Source organism: Batrachochytrium dendrobatidis, assembly GCF_000203795.2.
Source record: "Batrachochytrium dendrobatidis JAM81 unplaced genomic scaffold BATDEscaffold_11, whole genome shotgun sequence".
NCBI classification, from domain to species: domain Eukaryota; kingdom Fungi; phylum Chytridiomycota; class Chytridiomycetes; order Rhizophydiales; genus Batrachochytrium; species Batrachochytrium dendrobatidis.
In genome coordinates this window covers 302,844-320,132 of record NW_006281109.1, presented here as the reverse complement: position 1 = coordinate 320,132, position 17,289 = coordinate 302,844, and the positions used below count along the sequence as shown (strand labels likewise).

The 17,289-nt window shown below is 39.7% G+C and overlaps 6 protein-coding genes across 6 annotated transcripts; 3 read left to right on the top strand and 3 right to left on the bottom strand.

Annotated features, from left to right (window-relative positions):
* Window positions 1–105: 105 nt before the first annotated feature.
* Window positions 106–3,731, bottom strand: BATDEDRAFT_90775 (uncharacterized protein; the record flags this gene model as incomplete). Its single annotated transcript, XM_006681140.1, has 13 exons — window positions 106–602; window positions 688–916; window positions 1,008–1,066; window positions 1,157–1,255; window positions 1,426–1,447; window positions 1,710–1,724; window positions 2,015–2,083; window positions 2,146–2,345; window positions 2,439–2,645; window positions 2,745–2,826; window positions 2,897–3,264; window positions 3,523–3,595; window positions 3,657–3,731. 13 exons carry the CDS (start codon window positions 3,729–3,731, stop codon window positions 286–288), a joined length of 1,815 nt encoding a protein of 604 aa, XP_006681203.1. The 3' UTR covers window positions 106–285.
* Window positions 3,732–5,555: 1,824 nt separating this feature from the next.
* On the bottom strand, window positions 5,556–6,435 carry BATDEDRAFT_13443 (uncharacterized protein; the record flags this gene model as incomplete). The annotated part of the gene is made up of 2 exons (XM_006680945.1): window positions 5,556–6,128; window positions 6,226–6,435. 2 exons carry the CDS (start codon window positions 6,433–6,435, stop codon window positions 5,556–5,558), a joined length of 783 nt encoding a protein of 260 aa, XP_006681008.1.
* A 422-nt stretch (window positions 6,436–6,857) lies between these two features.
* BATDEDRAFT_35758 (uncharacterized protein) lies at window positions 6,858–9,335 on the top strand (the record flags this gene model as incomplete). The annotated part of the gene is made up of 2 exons (XM_006681086.1): window positions 6,858–7,229; window positions 7,356–9,335. The coding sequence occupies 2 exons, from the start codon at window positions 6,858–6,860 to the stop codon at window positions 9,180–9,182; spliced, it is 2,199 nt and encodes a 732-aa protein (XP_006681149.1). The 3' UTR covers window positions 9,183–9,335.
* Window positions 9,324–11,435, bottom strand: BATDEDRAFT_37293 (uncharacterized protein). Its single transcript, XM_006681113.1, has 4 exons — window positions 11,235–11,435; window positions 10,604–10,679; window positions 10,118–10,372; window positions 9,324–10,006 (listed from the first exon to the last, which is right to left on the bottom strand). Exons 1-4 carry the CDS (start codon window positions 11,340–11,342, stop codon window positions 9,375–9,377), a joined length of 1,071 nt encoding a protein of 356 aa, XP_006681176.1. The 5' UTR covers window positions 11,343–11,435; the 3' UTR covers window positions 9,324–9,374.
* Window positions 11,436–11,973: 538 nt separating this feature from the next.
* BATDEDRAFT_26840 (uncharacterized protein) lies at window positions 11,974–12,719 on the top strand (the record flags this gene model as incomplete). Its single annotated transcript, XM_006681001.1, has 2 exons — window positions 11,974–12,063; window positions 12,336–12,719. The coding sequence occupies 2 exons, from the start codon at window positions 11,974–11,976 to the stop codon at window positions 12,717–12,719; spliced, it is 474 nt and encodes a 157-aa protein (XP_006681064.1).
* A 1,332-nt stretch (window positions 12,720–14,051) lies between these two features.
* On the top strand, window positions 14,052–17,166 carry BATDEDRAFT_90942 (uncharacterized protein; the record flags this gene model as incomplete). The annotated part of the gene is made up of 7 exons (XM_006681202.1): window positions 14,052–14,236; window positions 14,350–15,049; window positions 15,141–15,209; window positions 15,280–15,443; window positions 15,525–15,988; window positions 16,100–16,459; window positions 16,577–17,166. 7 exons carry the CDS (start codon window positions 14,052–14,054, stop codon window positions 17,164–17,166), a joined length of 2,532 nt encoding a protein of 843 aa, XP_006681265.1.
* Between the last annotated feature and the right edge of the window lie 123 nt (window positions 17,167–17,289).

The window sequence follows — 17,289 nt, the reverse complement described above, 5'->3', positions numbered from 1 at the left end:
AGCAATGGTTTGTAGTATAAAGTGTTTTAAAGAGTGCGACAACTATTAGTCATTGTATATTCCAAGAATCAAGTGTTCCATTTCATGTCAACACAGCTGAACAAGTGTCCTATTCATAAATGTTCATTCACAATCCATTCAAAAAAGACAAAATAATGCATCAAATTTTTGCAAATGCCTCTGCTTATACTAAATTCAAACCTTTTGGATCTTAAAGTCAACAAGTATGGAATTCTCAAGTCTAAATATCCAGAAACAGACAAACGTGTCAAAACCTGGACCGATTCAGTTGGACGAGTCTTCGGTGGCATTGACTACACTTTCGCTATTGTCAACCTGTTGACTACTATCTTGCTGTCCATCATAGCTATCAACAGCATTAGTCTCTTCTGTGGATTGTTCTGAGTCTTTGGGTGCAGTCTGGGAGTCTACAGCAGTGCCAGTGGCATCAACAGATGCTTCGCCAGTCGTTTCAACAGGAGCAGATCCGTCAGTAGCTGCTGCAAGAGCATTAGGATCGTATCCATAATACTGAGCATACTGTGCATAATAGTCAGCATATGCTTTGGCATCGTAACCGCCATATTGGCTGGCATCATAGGCTAGATATCAATGTAAAGGTTGCAAAAAGTACAGCAAACAATGTTAGAATGAGCATTTTCAAAATAACAGGTAAAAAGCGTGTACCTGGTTGTTGACCATCAGCAGGAGCTGCAACACCAGCCTGTTGGCCATAAGCAGCGGCATATGTAGCAGGATCGTATTGACCATATGCTGAATAGTCATAGCCCTGTTGTTGTTGAGGATCAGTGTATGTAGCAGGAGTCTGGTAAGCATAACTATACTGTTGTTGGGGCTGCTGCTGACCATACGGATCTTGTCCATCACGACCACCTCGACCACCACCGACACGCTTCTATATATTGTAAGTCCCAGAGACACAGACAAACTTGCATTAGCAATCAGTTCAAAATAAATCTCATCTAGTCGAGTCATGCTTATTTTACCGTAGACATGGCACGCTCATAGACAGCTTCCTTGGCACGTGCAACGGCATCTGGTTGGCCTAATGAATTGAATAGCAATCATTGTAGAATGTACATCAGTTAGGTTAGCAAAAGATGCACAATACTCTGCATCGCTGCGACTAGCTCACCATAAACAGCAACACGACGCTCTCCATTAGCATCAGTGTTGGGATCAACCTTTAAAGTAACACCGTACTCGCCCTGAATCGACTTGATGGTCTCGCCACCTTTTGAACCAAATAAAAATGAAACCATGTGTCAATGATTAAAACTACATAAACTCGACCACAGTCACACAATTGATCACCAATGCATTAAAGCACTGTATAGACACATGGCTGAAGCGCAGACAATAACAGTCTAAGCCGTTTCCAATAAAAGATGCAAAATGTCTTACCTCGACCAATAACAAGTCCAACCTTAAAATTGATATAAAAACAGTGTTAAGCAAGGAGGCAAAGCCAATGAAAGGGAAAATGGCTCAAACCACCATATTCACACTCACCAAAGAAATAAGAAGGAAGAAAGGAAGGAAAGAAATAGATCAATCAAGATCTAGCAAGTCCAAGACACCAAATAAAAGGCATCTTACATGAAGAATACAGTAGATCAAAGGACAAAACAAGTGTGATTTCAACAGATCCACAGGATTCTGATCATTTAAAGCAATACAAAAAATACCTTGGTTGCAGAAACCTGAAAGATACAACAAGTGAGCATGTTGAAGAGGGGTAAGTGGCATCGACCAAATTCAACAAGAAAATACAGTATCCAGCGAAACAAAAAATAGATCCACAATAAAATGAAGATAGACGAGCAACAAATAATAGTAAATCCGAGGCGAGCAAATAACAATCCAATACGAGCAAAGAAAATACAGCGAAGCGAACATTCATACAAAATATAGACCAAGAAAAGCAGGCAAAACATAATTCATCAAGATACGAAATAATAAGTTATAGAGCGGTCTTGTCATATCAACTTACCATGACAACCTCGCAGTATTGTCCGTAGTTGTTGAATCCGCCTGGAGGTGGTCCATAAGTAGTCACTTGCTATAGCAAATATCAGTATTGATTTCCATCAAATATTCAAATAAAACCATATAAATACTTACACGTTGAAATTGCTGGTGTTGAATGATTTCATTAACCATATGTTGAGCAGTAGCAACAGCATGCTCGTTTCCATAAATAGTGACAATTCGAGTGGTTGCACCCGGCTCAGTTTCAGTTTCTTTTGCAACAGTAATTCGAGCACCACTCCGTTGTTGTAGCGATTTGATGGTTTCACCGCCCTTGCCAATCACTAGACCAACTACAGTATTCAAAAGTGACCAATATATATAAAAGAATAACGTTAAGCGTGATTTTGCTTGACAGAGATTGCTGACAAAACCAATCAACCCACCATGAGCTTGAGGAACCTGAACATGAGCAGTAATGCCTCCACCATATGGTGTAGCGCCATAAGGTGCTGCAGATTGACCGTATGCACCATTACCACCCGTTCGTGGAGTGCCATTGATGATTTCTTGAACAGCCTTGCTAGCAGCCTCGATCTCTTGTAAACCACCAGTAATAATAGCCGACTTTTCAATATCACCACTGGGTCCCGCTAATTAGATGAACAAGAGCAATTAATACACAACACAGCAGGTGGGTTTGACACCAACGAGACTCGATCAGACAAATTTGAACAGCAGATCCGACTTACATGGCTCTAGCTGGATACGAACACCAAATTGACGCTCAATGCCTTTGAGAGTCTCACCGCCACGACCAATAACAATGCCCGCCTACACCAGTTGTAAATTAATGCGAGCGTATCAGTATAAATATCCTAGACACTGTATGAGCATGACTTACTTTTCCTGGAGGAACCACTACAACAATCTTTTGCTGATCAGAAGGTGGTCCATAGTGGGAAGTGGGAGGACCACCAGCATGGCCGCCAGCATGACCACCGGCATGACCGCCATAGGGCATAGGTGCACTGCCGTAATGACCTTGTTGTTGATACATTTGGGGTTGGCCATATTGCTGCTGATGTTGTTGAGGTTGGTATTGATTCTGGTGCTGTTGTTGTGGATCATTTCCAACATGCATATCTGGCTGGTATGGTTGTTGCTGGTTCTCGGAATCTTCCTGTCGGCGATAGCCAGAGGATGGAGCAGGACGAGAATCATGATCAAACTCGTCATTGGGTCGCTTGATACCATGAGATGGTCCATCTTCTACAAGATTAAACAAGTTCCAGCAATGTCCATATAAAAATGATGTTTACAGGGTTAGTCAGTATTACCAGTATCATGAACAGAGTATAGTCGGTCAGTAGATTCATAAAGTAGTCCAACTTTATTACGATAATCAACTAGATGAATCCTACAAGGTGAACAGGTCACCACTTCAAATAGCCGTCTATACTATCCAGCACAAGCAGACTGTTTTTGAAAGGAATATGGAACCATGATCATTTGTGATTGAATAGATACCTCGAGGAGCCTTTGCACCAGCAGCAAAACGAGCTGCCATAGCTTTTGCCTTTTCTAAAGCATTGCTGAAATCCTAATTATCATTATAGGATAAGTACAGACTTTCAGAAAGTACTAGAACTCCTGATACTTACACCGGTAGTGTTGTCACCACCAGGCAGCGAGTTGCTGCCATTCTGGTTATGCAAATTACTGCCGTCTGATGCCATTATGTTTTACGTTGAATGGAATTTCAACAAAAAAGAAAACTGAATCGCGTTTGACATTCAATCCGAACCGTCACTTCATTGAATGGCAATCAGTTCAATGGCTGCGTCCACCTCACCATCTGATATCGATACATGTCTGTCACCGTACATTCCATTCATGTCACTCTGTTGAAACATCATCATTGCCTTTCGCATTGTTTCTCTTGCTCGTTGTCGATCCTTGTCAATTCCTATTCCCAACCATAAACATCGCACCATCGATATCATTGCCATGCCATCGCGTTGCTCGACAGCTCTCTCATACAACTCAAATCCTCGTCGTGTATCCATCTTACATCCTTCTCCTGTCATCAGCAAATCCCCTAGAATTCGCATACTTTCTGCACATCCATCCTTGGTAACTGACTCGCTAAAATACTCGTACGCTTGCTCGGCGTTTGCTTTCAAATCGGACCGAGTGTCCCCATTTCGTACCAAATGAGCAATCTGAACTAACCGTGGCTGTTCCTGCGTTTCACGAGCAGATGCTGCAAAGTACTCTATAGCCTTTATGGCATCTACAGGTGATCGTTTAGTGCCAAAGTAGAGGAGCATGGCTGCACGCAAAAGTGATATTTTATCCCCAGATTCGATTGCTGAAAAGTACCACTCAAGTGGTGTTTTGGAATCTTCCATTTCTGATGGTGAATGACATACTATTGACGAGGTGGGTTGACCCAGTTGCAACAAGCCCAATGCCGCATCTCCAAGAGCACGTCTACATAATGGATCACCTTGATCTGCTGTCATGTGCACATATTCAAGCAGCCTGTTTTCAGTATCTTTATACTTTTTGTTTTGATGTGAATCACTTTTTGTTGATATGTGTTCAGAAAACAGTGTGGATTTGTCATCATTGGATTGGACAGTCCGGTTGGTGGATTTCACAAGACTCTTGTCTGATTGCAATGAATTGCTAGAATCAGCAATATACTGATGAGCCAACACTGTCATGGCCATTTTGTTTCCCGTTTCCGCAGCACGATGCCACCACTTGAAAGCAGATTCGCTGTCATTGACGGATGACATTGCAATAGCCAACTGTTGTATACTCGCGTCATCATTGAACTTTTCTGCTGCCTGAGCCCAATAAGACATGGCGGCATCATGACATATAGAAATAATACGACAATTATGGTTGGTAATGTGTGTTGGGTTCAACAAAACAAACTCGGGTTCATCATAATCATATCCCAGAATGGCAGCTAGATCTGATGCAGAATCAATCGTGTCTAACCCATATCCACAAAACAATGCAGTCAGCCATTAGTATGCTATAGAATCTCAAGTTATTGCATTTGAAATCATTATCATGATAGCATATCACTCATTCGTCTCACCATGTATTGGAATTGATGAATGTGTGGATATATCCCATAACCAGTTTGCAAGCATTCGACAAGATTCTGCCTGTGGTGTTTGTTTAATAGCCTTACATGCATAGTCGATTGCACAGAGTGGATCACTAGGCCATGCATTCATGGCTAACCACAACTGACTGGGAGAATGATGATGTATAGTGGCCAGCCGCGTGAGACAGTTTTTGGCTTCTTGAATATCATCGACTGTTGTGGATTCAGCAAGAGAGAGACAATGGCGACACTGAGAATAAAGCGTATCTACATGATCCATAGACAGATTCAGTCTACAGTTCAAATTCATGGCTATAGTATAGGCTACAAAAAACTGCACAATGAGACACTTTATTTCAAGATTCAATCTTGTCAACAATCCAAACGCATGCAGTCGATCCAGCCATTCCATTTGAACTGTTTGACATCAAGACTATCGAGTTTCTTGCTGATTCCTGGATGGTTTACACACTAACAGATAAGTGGTACCAAAATGATACCGCTTCACCTGTTCAATCTCCAAGCCAGCATCCTTTACAAACCCAAGAATGTCTCGATTCCACCAGCAACCCCAATCCCGAGCATGATCTCCAGAAAACTTGTCCAGTGCCGTATTGAGCCAATCCCACGATCCTGTGCGTCCATGTTCCAACAGCAGAATCCGGCCAGTCTTTTTACGACACACTCGTGCCATTTCCTTTAATGCTGCAACTGGATCTGTATGCGAGCATAACCCAAATGTGTCCACCACTGTATCATACTGTGCAACAGGTTGTTCTTGCTGCATCATGGTTTGTGTTGTGTCTAGAATATGTTGAGAGTTCATGACTATGAATTTGGGTGGAGTGCGATGGTAACGATGTCGGTGATTACTGGTTTGGAATTTGGTATAAGCTTGTTTGAGCATCTCTGGTGAACTGTCTGTAAGTGTCAAGGATGTAATATTAGATGTATTGTAGTATTCCAAGTTGCGTCCTGTTCCTGCAGACACTTCCAAGACATCTCCCTGTTTATACAATCGAAATGAGTGTAAGCTGATCGAGTCCAATTTTATTCCAAATGGCTTCAAATATCAATTCAAACTGCATCGTTGTCATTCTTACCACTGCATGCTCAAGAAGCTGATTGCGTCGCCTACCAATACCCAAAAGATATTCATCCCAATCAATCTTGGAATCGTAATCTGGTGCAAGTGCACTGTATACATTTTGATACGGAGACTGATTCTTTGGTTCATGGCAATTGGGTGCTGGCTCTGGTGCCTGATATATTTTATACAGTTGATAGGTACTATAGGCAGACAAGCCATACATGCCTATACCTGACACTGTCAATGCAAAATTCCTAGTCAGCCTAGACATTGGTTGCTCAAAATTGTCCTGACGGATCAATTTGTATTATTCGTAAAATGAAAACTAAATCAATGCATCAAAATACATAAACAGCCAGTCTGGAATGATTAGACAGTATTGTCCTTTAAACTTGAAAAGTCATTAGTCTTTTGATTGTTGGTATGGAACAACATTTCATTTTCAATACGTTCAATTGTTGGATTTTTAAAGAGTGTATCAAACACTTAGCACAAGAGTTTGTATGGCGGATGTATTGACTCGAGTCAATTTGTAATAAGCGCAACGAGCATTTAACCATTTTTATTCCAAGCAATCCAACAAGTAGTCCATTTTACGTGAATACAGTTGTAATTGCGTATTCCCAACATCAATTCTATTACATCATGTCATTGTCCTTTATGGATCAATGGAGACTCATTGAAGCCAATCCAGTTTTGTCTGAGCAGCAACGACAGGATTCGTTTTTTCAACTAGCTTCAAGCATAGTGCATTCAACCGACTTGACTACAAGTGACGATGTTCACAACTATACCGATTCGAGTATCCGACAGCAATCCCACCTTCTATCCACTGCAGCTCTTGCTCCTCGTGCACACAAAAAGCTTCGTCTTCGAGGCCAGTCTCGCTCCAATTGGGAGCTTGACAGTCATACTGCCGTAAACTGTCGCTGTGATCCTACTCAACACCATTCCTGTCATGCACATCCTGCTAATGCTCATATGGCTACTAAAGCAATAATAGTGCTTGGATTTCCCGTATGTATTGGCTTGAATTTTAAACTGGCATTGTAAAACAGGCGTCGAGTCTATTCTAACCCTATTGCTCACTTGTGTGTTGTACACCTTTAAACTCTTTTGTTTCTATCTATAATCATGTCTTAGCATTTTCCTACCGATATACTTTTTCAAATATTTGGCTTGTTGGATGCTCATAGCTTATTACTCGTATCAAGTATATGCAAGGAATGGCATTCTATTGTTTGTGCATTTGATATGACCTACTGGCGGTCGCTATGCAAACGTACATGGGGTATCATAACAAATTCACTTATGGCCTCATCTTGGAAAGAACTCTACATGATGCATGATAATATACATAAATGTGGTGATGGTTTAAATTCAAATCGCTATTTGTTTGCGTCCTTCAAAAACAAGTTTCAAATCCTACCAGATACTCCGAATCCTGAAACTGCTTCTAGTAAAAATCCTAAAATCACCCAATCGCAAAAACACACACCAAGCCAAAGGTCAAATCTATTTGCGTGGCCTACTAACCCACAACTCACCTATACTGTCGCAATCAGCGGAGATGTCATTTGCTGGGTCAATGCCATGGCATACTCGACAGATCTAAATGTTTCAATTCTTGGTGCACATCACACTACCATTGAAAACAGTGCATCTTTTTCCACACCACAATCGCATACTCTCGCGTCAACCCTTCCTGGTGCGTATCCTTCATCCGCCTCCACTTCATTGGTTGGTGCTGTTGATATTGTTCCGCCTGCTGCTGAGCCATTGACGTTTGGACTACCTTCTACACCATTTGTTAAACCTCAGCACGTGCTTCGTGGACATACTCGACCAGTGAGTCTGGTTTTGGCCAATCACGATGGAAATTTTGTATCGTTTGATGATTCTTCGGCTATTTTTGTATGGCGTATTTCTGATTTCACCGAACATTCTCGCATTAACCCCATTGAGCAACTTGGTGTGATTCACTCCATGAACGTCCACAAACGGCATATTGTTGGTGGCGGGCATTCAGGAAAAGTAGTTGTATGGAACATGGACACTACAGATGTCATAGCAATCTTTTCTGTCCCAGATCAATACATTGGCACCATATCTCCCACAGAACTACTCAATGTCAGTATATGGGATGACTACGTGGTGTGCGGATTGTATGATGGTACATTTTATGTTCATTCGATCAAATCTAAAAAGCTCGTGTACACGCTATCCAATACGAATGTTCCTAGAACGCTGCAAAATGGATTGAATTCTGTTGTTCAAGATCTTGCTGCAACGGCTGAACCAATAGCTGCAGAGACTATTGTCCCCGCACCCGTATCCTCTATACAAACAAGTGAGCCTCATTTTTCCACGTATACTGGCACTGGTGCACCCAATGGCATTGAAACAGTAGCAGATGCGCTAGGCGAAGCGGGTACCATTCCTGTCGAATCTCACGTAGGATCAGGCACTACTCTAACCCTGTTGCATGATGCTACTGCAGCACTCGTGACGGAACCGATTGCTGCACCCATACAAGTAATGCAACCAGTCCATGCGGTTACACACATCCCACCAGCACCAGTTCTTATTCCCCCACCACTGATATTACCTCAGCGTACTTCGCATGTTCCCATGACTCTAGCCATGAATGGTCACATTTTGATCACCAATGGTGCACATCACAACGAAATTGCAGTATGGGATATGACTACAGGCAAACCGCTTTACACACTATCAGAATCTATTGCTCTTGCTAGAGATGGCTATTCCATCCCCGATTACAGAGAAATTCGATTTGCAGAGCTATCCCACTGCGGAAGTTGTATGTTTTCCTCAGTAGCCTTTGAAGGGAATCTGGCAATGCTAGTATGGGATTTCCGACTAAAAAAAACATGCAAGCGAGTATTTTCCAAATTGGTATTGGATGAACACGCTCAGATTGAAGTTTGGATATGTGAAGAAAGTTGCTGAAATATGATGTCTGCAGATTCTCCCGACTTTTTTCGTTCTTGTCGACGTGTTCTCCTATTGTATATAACTGTATTTTGGTGATAGTCTAGTGCAGAATGTGTCTTGGTTGACATTCTATTGCCAATGTTTAAAAATAAAAGCAGGTTAAATCATAAAGGTTCATTCACAAAAAAAAGCAATAGGAAAATCGATTTAGAAATCTTCATCAACAGTGAATGCATGGTCTTCTTGCATGTTGGGTTTTGCAGACACAACAGTTTGAGTTGTATGTGTATCTGCGCTGCCTTTTTTGGCTTCACGCACATGTAAAACCGAGATCCATGGTATGGGATCTTGCACATGATACATGGCAGGGTATCCCATGGTGGTTAGACACATGTCAGTCAAAAACTCTATTCTACCCTTGAGTGCTTCCTTTGGCACTATTTTTCCACAAAGCAAGATATTTCCAGTCGAAAGATTGAACACATCGTCAATGAGCGTGTGCTCGGCTGCAACAGCTGCACGAGCCATAAGATGAACCAATTGAGTGTCTGCACGACGAACAAGGTTAGATTGAATAAGAGCAAGGAAAGAAAGATATTGTAATTGATCGTGATGGATCTTGTGCATAGCGTGAACAACACCGTGCAATAGATGAGACTCGGAACTGGTGACGGGAAGAGTCGATGTCTCAGGACCAGCAATAAAAGCAATAATATCACGAAGTGAAACCTGATGAATGGCTTGGAAAATGGCAAGACTGGTTACTCGTAGAGCAAAGGGCTCTTCAGAGCGAGTCATGTGAGTACGAGCCCACTCGGTCCACATTGTACGACTTGGAACTAAAGTATGATAAATTAGCCAAATAAGAGTTTTCCAAAGTGGTTAGAAACAGACATATATCAAGTATAGTTACAAGACACTACATAGCCATGTAAAATCTTATCGCATACGTTGTTGAATCACATCCAAAAGATCATCACGCTGTTTTTCAGATTCAGAAAACATGTCAAGAATAACCATGGAAAGTTCCGAGTGGATGTTCTTTTGCATGAGTTGGAATCCAAAAAAGCAGCGAGCTTCAGGGATTTGGATTTCATCCGAGTAGCGAGAAAGGATGGCCTCGTTATTTAGCCCACATCCCATACAGAGAATGCTGGTGATCTGTAGCATTAAAGACTGCTCCTTGCGAGACAGCTGTTCAAAGCCTAGCTCCACAAAAAAAGTACAAATAGGTAAAAATATTAGCAAGTAGTTCAAGAGTAGCCTATGTAGATACACGTCTGAAAACACAGTAGAACTAGAAGGATTGCAAGTGGACTGAGATAATCATAGGTCATCAAGAAATAAGTCAACAGCATTAAATTAAAGGATATGCAAGGCATAATGCATCACACTTTAGCAAATAATAGTAGCAATATGAGTAAACAGTTTTTTACCATTCAAATCATCGGACATTTCCACTTCTTCAGCGCTCCAAAAGTTGGCCTCCAGATTCTTATAAGCCTGCCAGATCTATTGTTACAATGTAAAATGAGTTGATTGGAAATAACATTGCAGTCACATTCACGTAAATGGAGTATTCAAGACAAAATACACAATATATAGTCAGTCTCATCAAGCAATTGATGCCAATTTATTGGACAAGCGTTCTTTCAACTTTTGAAATTGAACATTACAGTATTTCGTTTGTGAAATGTGCAATGTTTGTTTCTTGAAGTAGATTGCAAACATATTTGAGTTTGGGATACAACAGATGAGTTTAGAGTTGGATTGACAGCGTCGTAGTAGTCAAACTATCTAAATTTGAATGAATCTGGTGATCGTATAATTATACCAAAAAAGGAAAGTGACAATCAACCCAAAACTACAGTTGTATCATATGATGGAGGTTGTCTTGAAAAGGCAGTCAATTTGTAGTAGGAAAGCACAACAAATATTTAGCCATTGCTCATTCCGAAGCGGAATCGAACAATTATTGCAAGACATACAGAAATATGCATTTTGCATGAATATGGCAGTAAAATGCAGTTTGAAGAAAAATAAGTTGACCCGATAAGCTCAATATACCTCATTGAACTGGATAGGAAACAATACAAAGCGCCTAGGATTAGGTTTAAGCAAGGGCTCATCAGTAGTGTCTGAAAGTGTTAATGAGCGAAGACTCAGTTCAGTCATGTCGTTCTTGGCAATATGGGATTTGGCATTAGACGGTTCAGTTGAAGTATTAGGATTATTTTCAAAATTAGTGGAATCAGAAAGAGAATGCTGGGCACTGATCATGATCACGAATAGAAACTAAATAGTATTTAGCAATGGGAGTAATTAATAGTCAGATTCAAAGTTTGAAACCATCGAGTCTAGACACGTGACAAGACTTTCACTTGACTAAACCAGATTGCTCTTGACATGTTCGGACAATAATGATTTAGTTTGAGTTGATGTACAAAATAAATTGATTTGAATTGTTGAAACAATAAAACTAGCTTGTTAATATTTCACGTGAATCCTAACAAGAGTTTATAAGCAGATAATCAATAGTTTGTCATGAAACTACATGGTATGAAAACAAAAGCTATATTCACAATATGTGTAGTCTTTATTTTCTTGGATTAGAGTGAAACCATATGTGTAATACAACAGAATGTAGTTTGATGGTCATGATGGACGCTGTCTATTGAAAAAGCAATGTGTAATAGAAAGGCGCAAGTATTTGTTTATTCTGAAGCGAAATCGAAGCAGTGACTGCAATATAAATACAAAGATGCTCTATTTTATATGAACACGACTGTATCAATCCAAATAAAGCATGCCCGTCATCAGCTCATACTACGAGATCCTTGGAGTTTCTCAAACCGCTACGGATGAAGAGATTCGTCAAGCTTACATTAAACAGTCGGTAGGATGATTCAGATAACCCAATACACTTGATATGTGACCATTGACTGTTCATGTCTTTGACTCGATTTCAATGTACATGAATGTACAAGCTTACTAATCCATTCATTGCTATGAGTTGCCTCATATTTAGCTCAATTTCCATCCTGATAGAAACTCTAGTCCAGATGCAGCTGCTAGATTCCAGGATATAGCAAATGCTTACTTTGCTTTGAGGTACGATACTCTTGACCAATCTCATGTGCGGATTCCTTGTATTTCATATCTAGTTAGGCCAACACAGTTTTTAGTGATAAACAGCGACGACAAAAGTACGACGAATCCCTTTTAACTACCAATGGCATATTCTCAAACATTACAGTAGACCCATTTGCCACATTCGGTGGTGTGTTTAACGATCTACTTGTTCCTGAAGTCCCCAATCCAAAGTATTTTTGGCAGCCTATAGGAACAGTGGCAGGTGCCTTGCTTGGATTTATTGTTTTAAACGTTCCTGGCGCTGTGGTTGGATCGTACTGCGGTGATCGATTAGGAAAGATTCGAGATGCAAAAGGCATGTCAGTATACGAGGCATTTACCAAACTGTCGGTGGATAAGAGACGAGATATTCTTATGCAGTTGGCTGTCAAAATGTTTGGTTCTGCCGTTGGCTTGTAAATAATATTTGAACTTCAGCTTATATTACAGCGTATTGACGTAATGAGCACTTGCATTCATCTTGCAGTGATCGACTCTTTGAAATAAACAATGGTCGTGTATCTGATTACGAGAAATGTTCAGTCAGCATCTGAATCCAATGGATCGACATTCCTCCGTCAAACCTGAGTGCTTGATAGTCAACTTTCAATCAAAATCAAGTCGAGTGACATTGACAAGTTTCTCCGCTCATTGGAACTTGACTTTCAACAACGCATATCAAGCATTCATCAACATTTGATAGTATCTATGCCATTTGTTCAGTCAGTCCATGCATGTGTATGTCTTGGCCATTTTAAAAACATTGATGTTTATCAAAGAGGATTGTATAAAATCCAACTTCGACTTTACAAGCGCAGCAGTCCTTGTAATCAGTCCAGCTTAAAAGACTCTGCTGAAAAGCGTATTGATGCTCTGCCCATCCGCACTATCAAATTAGAAGAGTTTTTACAGCACCCTGTTCTAGGTATAGCATCACTTTTTGGAGTATCTAGTAGCATTGAGTATATCAGTTGATGGATGGCAGCCGCATTCACGTAAAATGGAACCTTTATATCGAAATGACCATCTCTTGCTTTGAAATATACAATGATTGAATATTCGTTGCACTCTCCTATTAGAAATCGACCTTTTGAAATACAACGTTCATCATACGATATAATCAAACTATCACTTTCTGCTTTTGGTATTACCATACACTGTACGATCACCAGACTGATTCATTACAATCCAGATATTGGGTTTGACCTTTCTAATGCCCAATCCAACTCATTGTTGTATTTGAAATCCCACATTCGCGTTCAAGTTCAAGAGAACAAGATTGCAGGAATGCAACTGCTGTTTCCTTGCCAATCACCCAATGTTTTAATGTTCAATTTTAAAAGTTGAAGACTGAACAAGTCAAAAATTTACCAAAACTGTGATGTGATTGAACATTCGTCTAGTGTTGCATTTTACATGAAATAGGGCTTTAAAAATCAAATGAGTCTCGAGTGGTTTGCAATGCTTCCAAAGTGAATTGATCCTTCAATGAAACCAGACTGATTTTTGGAGTTGACTAATCTGACACTCATCATTATGCTTCTGATATTCAACTCATGTAATCTATTATTAGAACATAGCTGGGATCCACGTTATCACATATTTCCACCGCACACTCTTGAATTAACCTCTTGTCCGCTCAATAATCACAAAAAATGCACATGGCGATGTAGTCCACATCAAACTTTTCAAATACAACCATCGACTCAGTCCGTCGTAAACCCATTACAATCTGCTACCAAACACCAATCCATGACTTCTGGATCTCATTCAGTGTTTGCATCCAACACGTTTAATTTGACTACCCAAGGAGAAACCATTCCATTGCTGTGTGGAACCATATTTGAACTTCATGATATGTATTATGACACGCAGGCGTTTGAAGAGGATACATGTGCCTATTTGGAAGTTCAGCTGTATTTTCTTTCAGATGGAGAGTAAGTTGATTTACTTTTTGATATTAACTTGATTTTAAAACATTCAGCTACTATCATACCCTCAATAGAGTTGGATTGATTTTAATCTATTTTTAAACTGTCGCACACGTTAGATCGAATGATCCAGATATGCTTCAACTGCAGCAAACTCGTACCATTCGTCTCAATGACATAATGTCTATACGGGCAAATTCATTGCACCATCATATTGTCACTTTTGATGGAACTTTTTTCTCCAATTGTGATATTGTTATTGCAACATCACCTATGGGATTTGATATACAAACAGAGGATCTATTGACTGGCTTGACTTCAAAATCAGCTGCGAGAGCCTCACTAACTGGAACATTATTAACTTCCATTGCAGGAGCATTGGGTTCATCGTGGCCTCTCAATGCTCAAACATCTGATTTTGTAACTACATCGCGAAGATCCTTATCCAACACCAATATCAAAGCTTCTAGCACATCAACACCTTTACAGCAAATTTCGCAATGCTTCTTGTCTAACCCATCAAAAAGTACTTGCTTGTCCCAATTCCTTACTGTTGCTTTGGGATGCATTTGGACACTGTTTGATCTGTATATTTACAGTAGCGAGTTGATGCAGGGAATTCAAAAGAATATTGAATATGCTGCACCAGTGAAACTAATACATGATATAATTCGTACATCATTGCCTCGTATGGATGAGGATCGTATGCCTAGCACGTACCAAATAGTGGATGAGGTATTTCCTGTTTTTAGCCGTTTGAAACAAATCACTTTGATGTCTGGAATTGGAACACTTGTTCGAAAATGGATCACTATTGAGGTATGACTGGATTTCACACCGTTTTATTGTGATACGTGTATCAAATGCGCTGTTTAATCACTATTATGGATGTGTATACATGATCATGTAGCGAAAAAATCAAACCGAAGCTGAAATATCATGCCACCTTTTTAACCTGATAAACAACCTTAAACCTCTAGTATGTACACATTCTCGTACTTGTATTACTATTTATGGCACGCTTACTTGTATTCTGCATAAACTCATAGATTCAAGAAGCATGGAAAAGTTATATAGATTTAAGTGTAGTGTGTTTATTCAAAGGACTATTGGGACTAAGGACAATATATACACTTGGTCGGCTTGAAAGAATGCACGAGAAGATTAATAATGATCAGCTAGAATCATCTTTGGAGTTTTTAGCAAATTCAAGGTATATATTAAAATGGCAATGATTTTTGAATTATGTTTTCTTTGTTTGATCATGTAATTTAAACGAGTTAAATATGGATAGAAAAAAATCAATTTTTTTGGAAGATTATCCTACAGATAGGCATCCATTACTGACTGATCTTCAAAAAAAAAATTCACATTCAATGCCAGAAATATCTGCAACGCCACAATCACTCGACAGTACATCTAATCAATCCATTAGCAAACTAAATTCTCAAATTCACTCCAATGTGTCATTATGTGGTGATTCGTTGTCGCATCTTCGATTGCAGCGCGCTTTCAGTAGCTTATATACTGGAACAGGTTTTGATGAGCTTCTAACTAGTGACCTGGAGTATTTGTCTATTCAAGATTTTGTTGACATGCTTGGCACCTTAAACTCTTCTTCGGAATATCTGACCAAACTGAGTTACTATTTAAACCAGTTTTATTGTAATGCGCAACCTTCTGATTCATTTTCAAATCCATTATTGAATACACTGAGTGGAAATCAGAGCCAATTAGACAAAGTTTCTAAAGATACAAGTAAATGTTATCTTATTGTATTTGTACATGGATTATTAGGTATACTATGCTTCAAGGTTTTGTATTAGGTTTCTGATCATTGCTAATTAATCCAAATATCATGTATTGCAGGATCTTCATTTGATTTCCATCAGTATCGTAATCATTTTAAAAGCATGTTGTTTCAGCTGGGTATTCCACTATCATCCTGCAAATTTCTTAATTCAAGTTCCTACGAAGACGATACGTTTGAAGATATAGACTCTATGGCTGATCTTTTGGTGGTAGAAATTGTTGCATTTATTGAAAGCATCCAAGAACAAACGCTACAGAGTATTTCGTTTGTGTGTCATAGTCTTGGTGGGATCATTGCTCGATGTGCGTTTCGAAAACCAGCATTAAAAAAGTATTTTGGGTTATTCAACACCTTTGTTACACTAGGATCTCCACATTTTTCACTCGCGTTGCATCAAAACATGTTTATTACTTCAGGTAAACGGTACTTGTTTGTAATCGAAAAGCGTTTTGAATAGTGGTGTGATTTGAAATGTGAATGCTGAACGTGTATCTGTATTTTTATACTCAATATACGCGACGCTTTGAATACAGCGATGGGAGTGTATCAGGCTATATCAAGATCGAAATGCATTGACCAGCTTAATTTGCGTGAACACTCGGATCCAAGACAAACACTATTGTATCAACTGGCTTCGGATTCATCGATTCAAAACTTTAAGCACATCTTTTTGTATGGATCACGCCAGGATAAATATGTTCCGTATGAAGGCACGTTGGGATTGAGGCTATCTACAAGTGAAAAGCCATCCGTACTCCAGTCTGGGTTAAACTCGTCAAGCAACTCAACCTATTCAACAAAGTCGACCCATGCCGCCAATTCATATAATGAGCACATCAAGACTATTCTTGATGAAATATCGCAGCTGTTTCACTCGTCATTAGCACAAGTTGCTAACGTGCATAGATACGAAGTACATTTCAATCACCTTGAAGATGCAGAGAATATTGGCACTCTATTTAGTTCTGATATGCTGGGTAGAAAGGCGCATTTGTCCATGATTGACGATCCAGGAATGGTTGATATGGTTGTATTGTGTTTTTTGCTTAGATTTCCTGCCAGTGATGTCCTGATAACGCACGATAATAAAATAAACACGAATGGAATGCTTGATTCCCACTGAACAATTGAAAAACTCGTTACACATGAATTTATTTCAATGACTGTTGTCAATCATCGAACTTGTGTGAATCGTTGGACTGCAATTCGTTCAACATGAATTATAATTAACTTCAAAATTGATTTT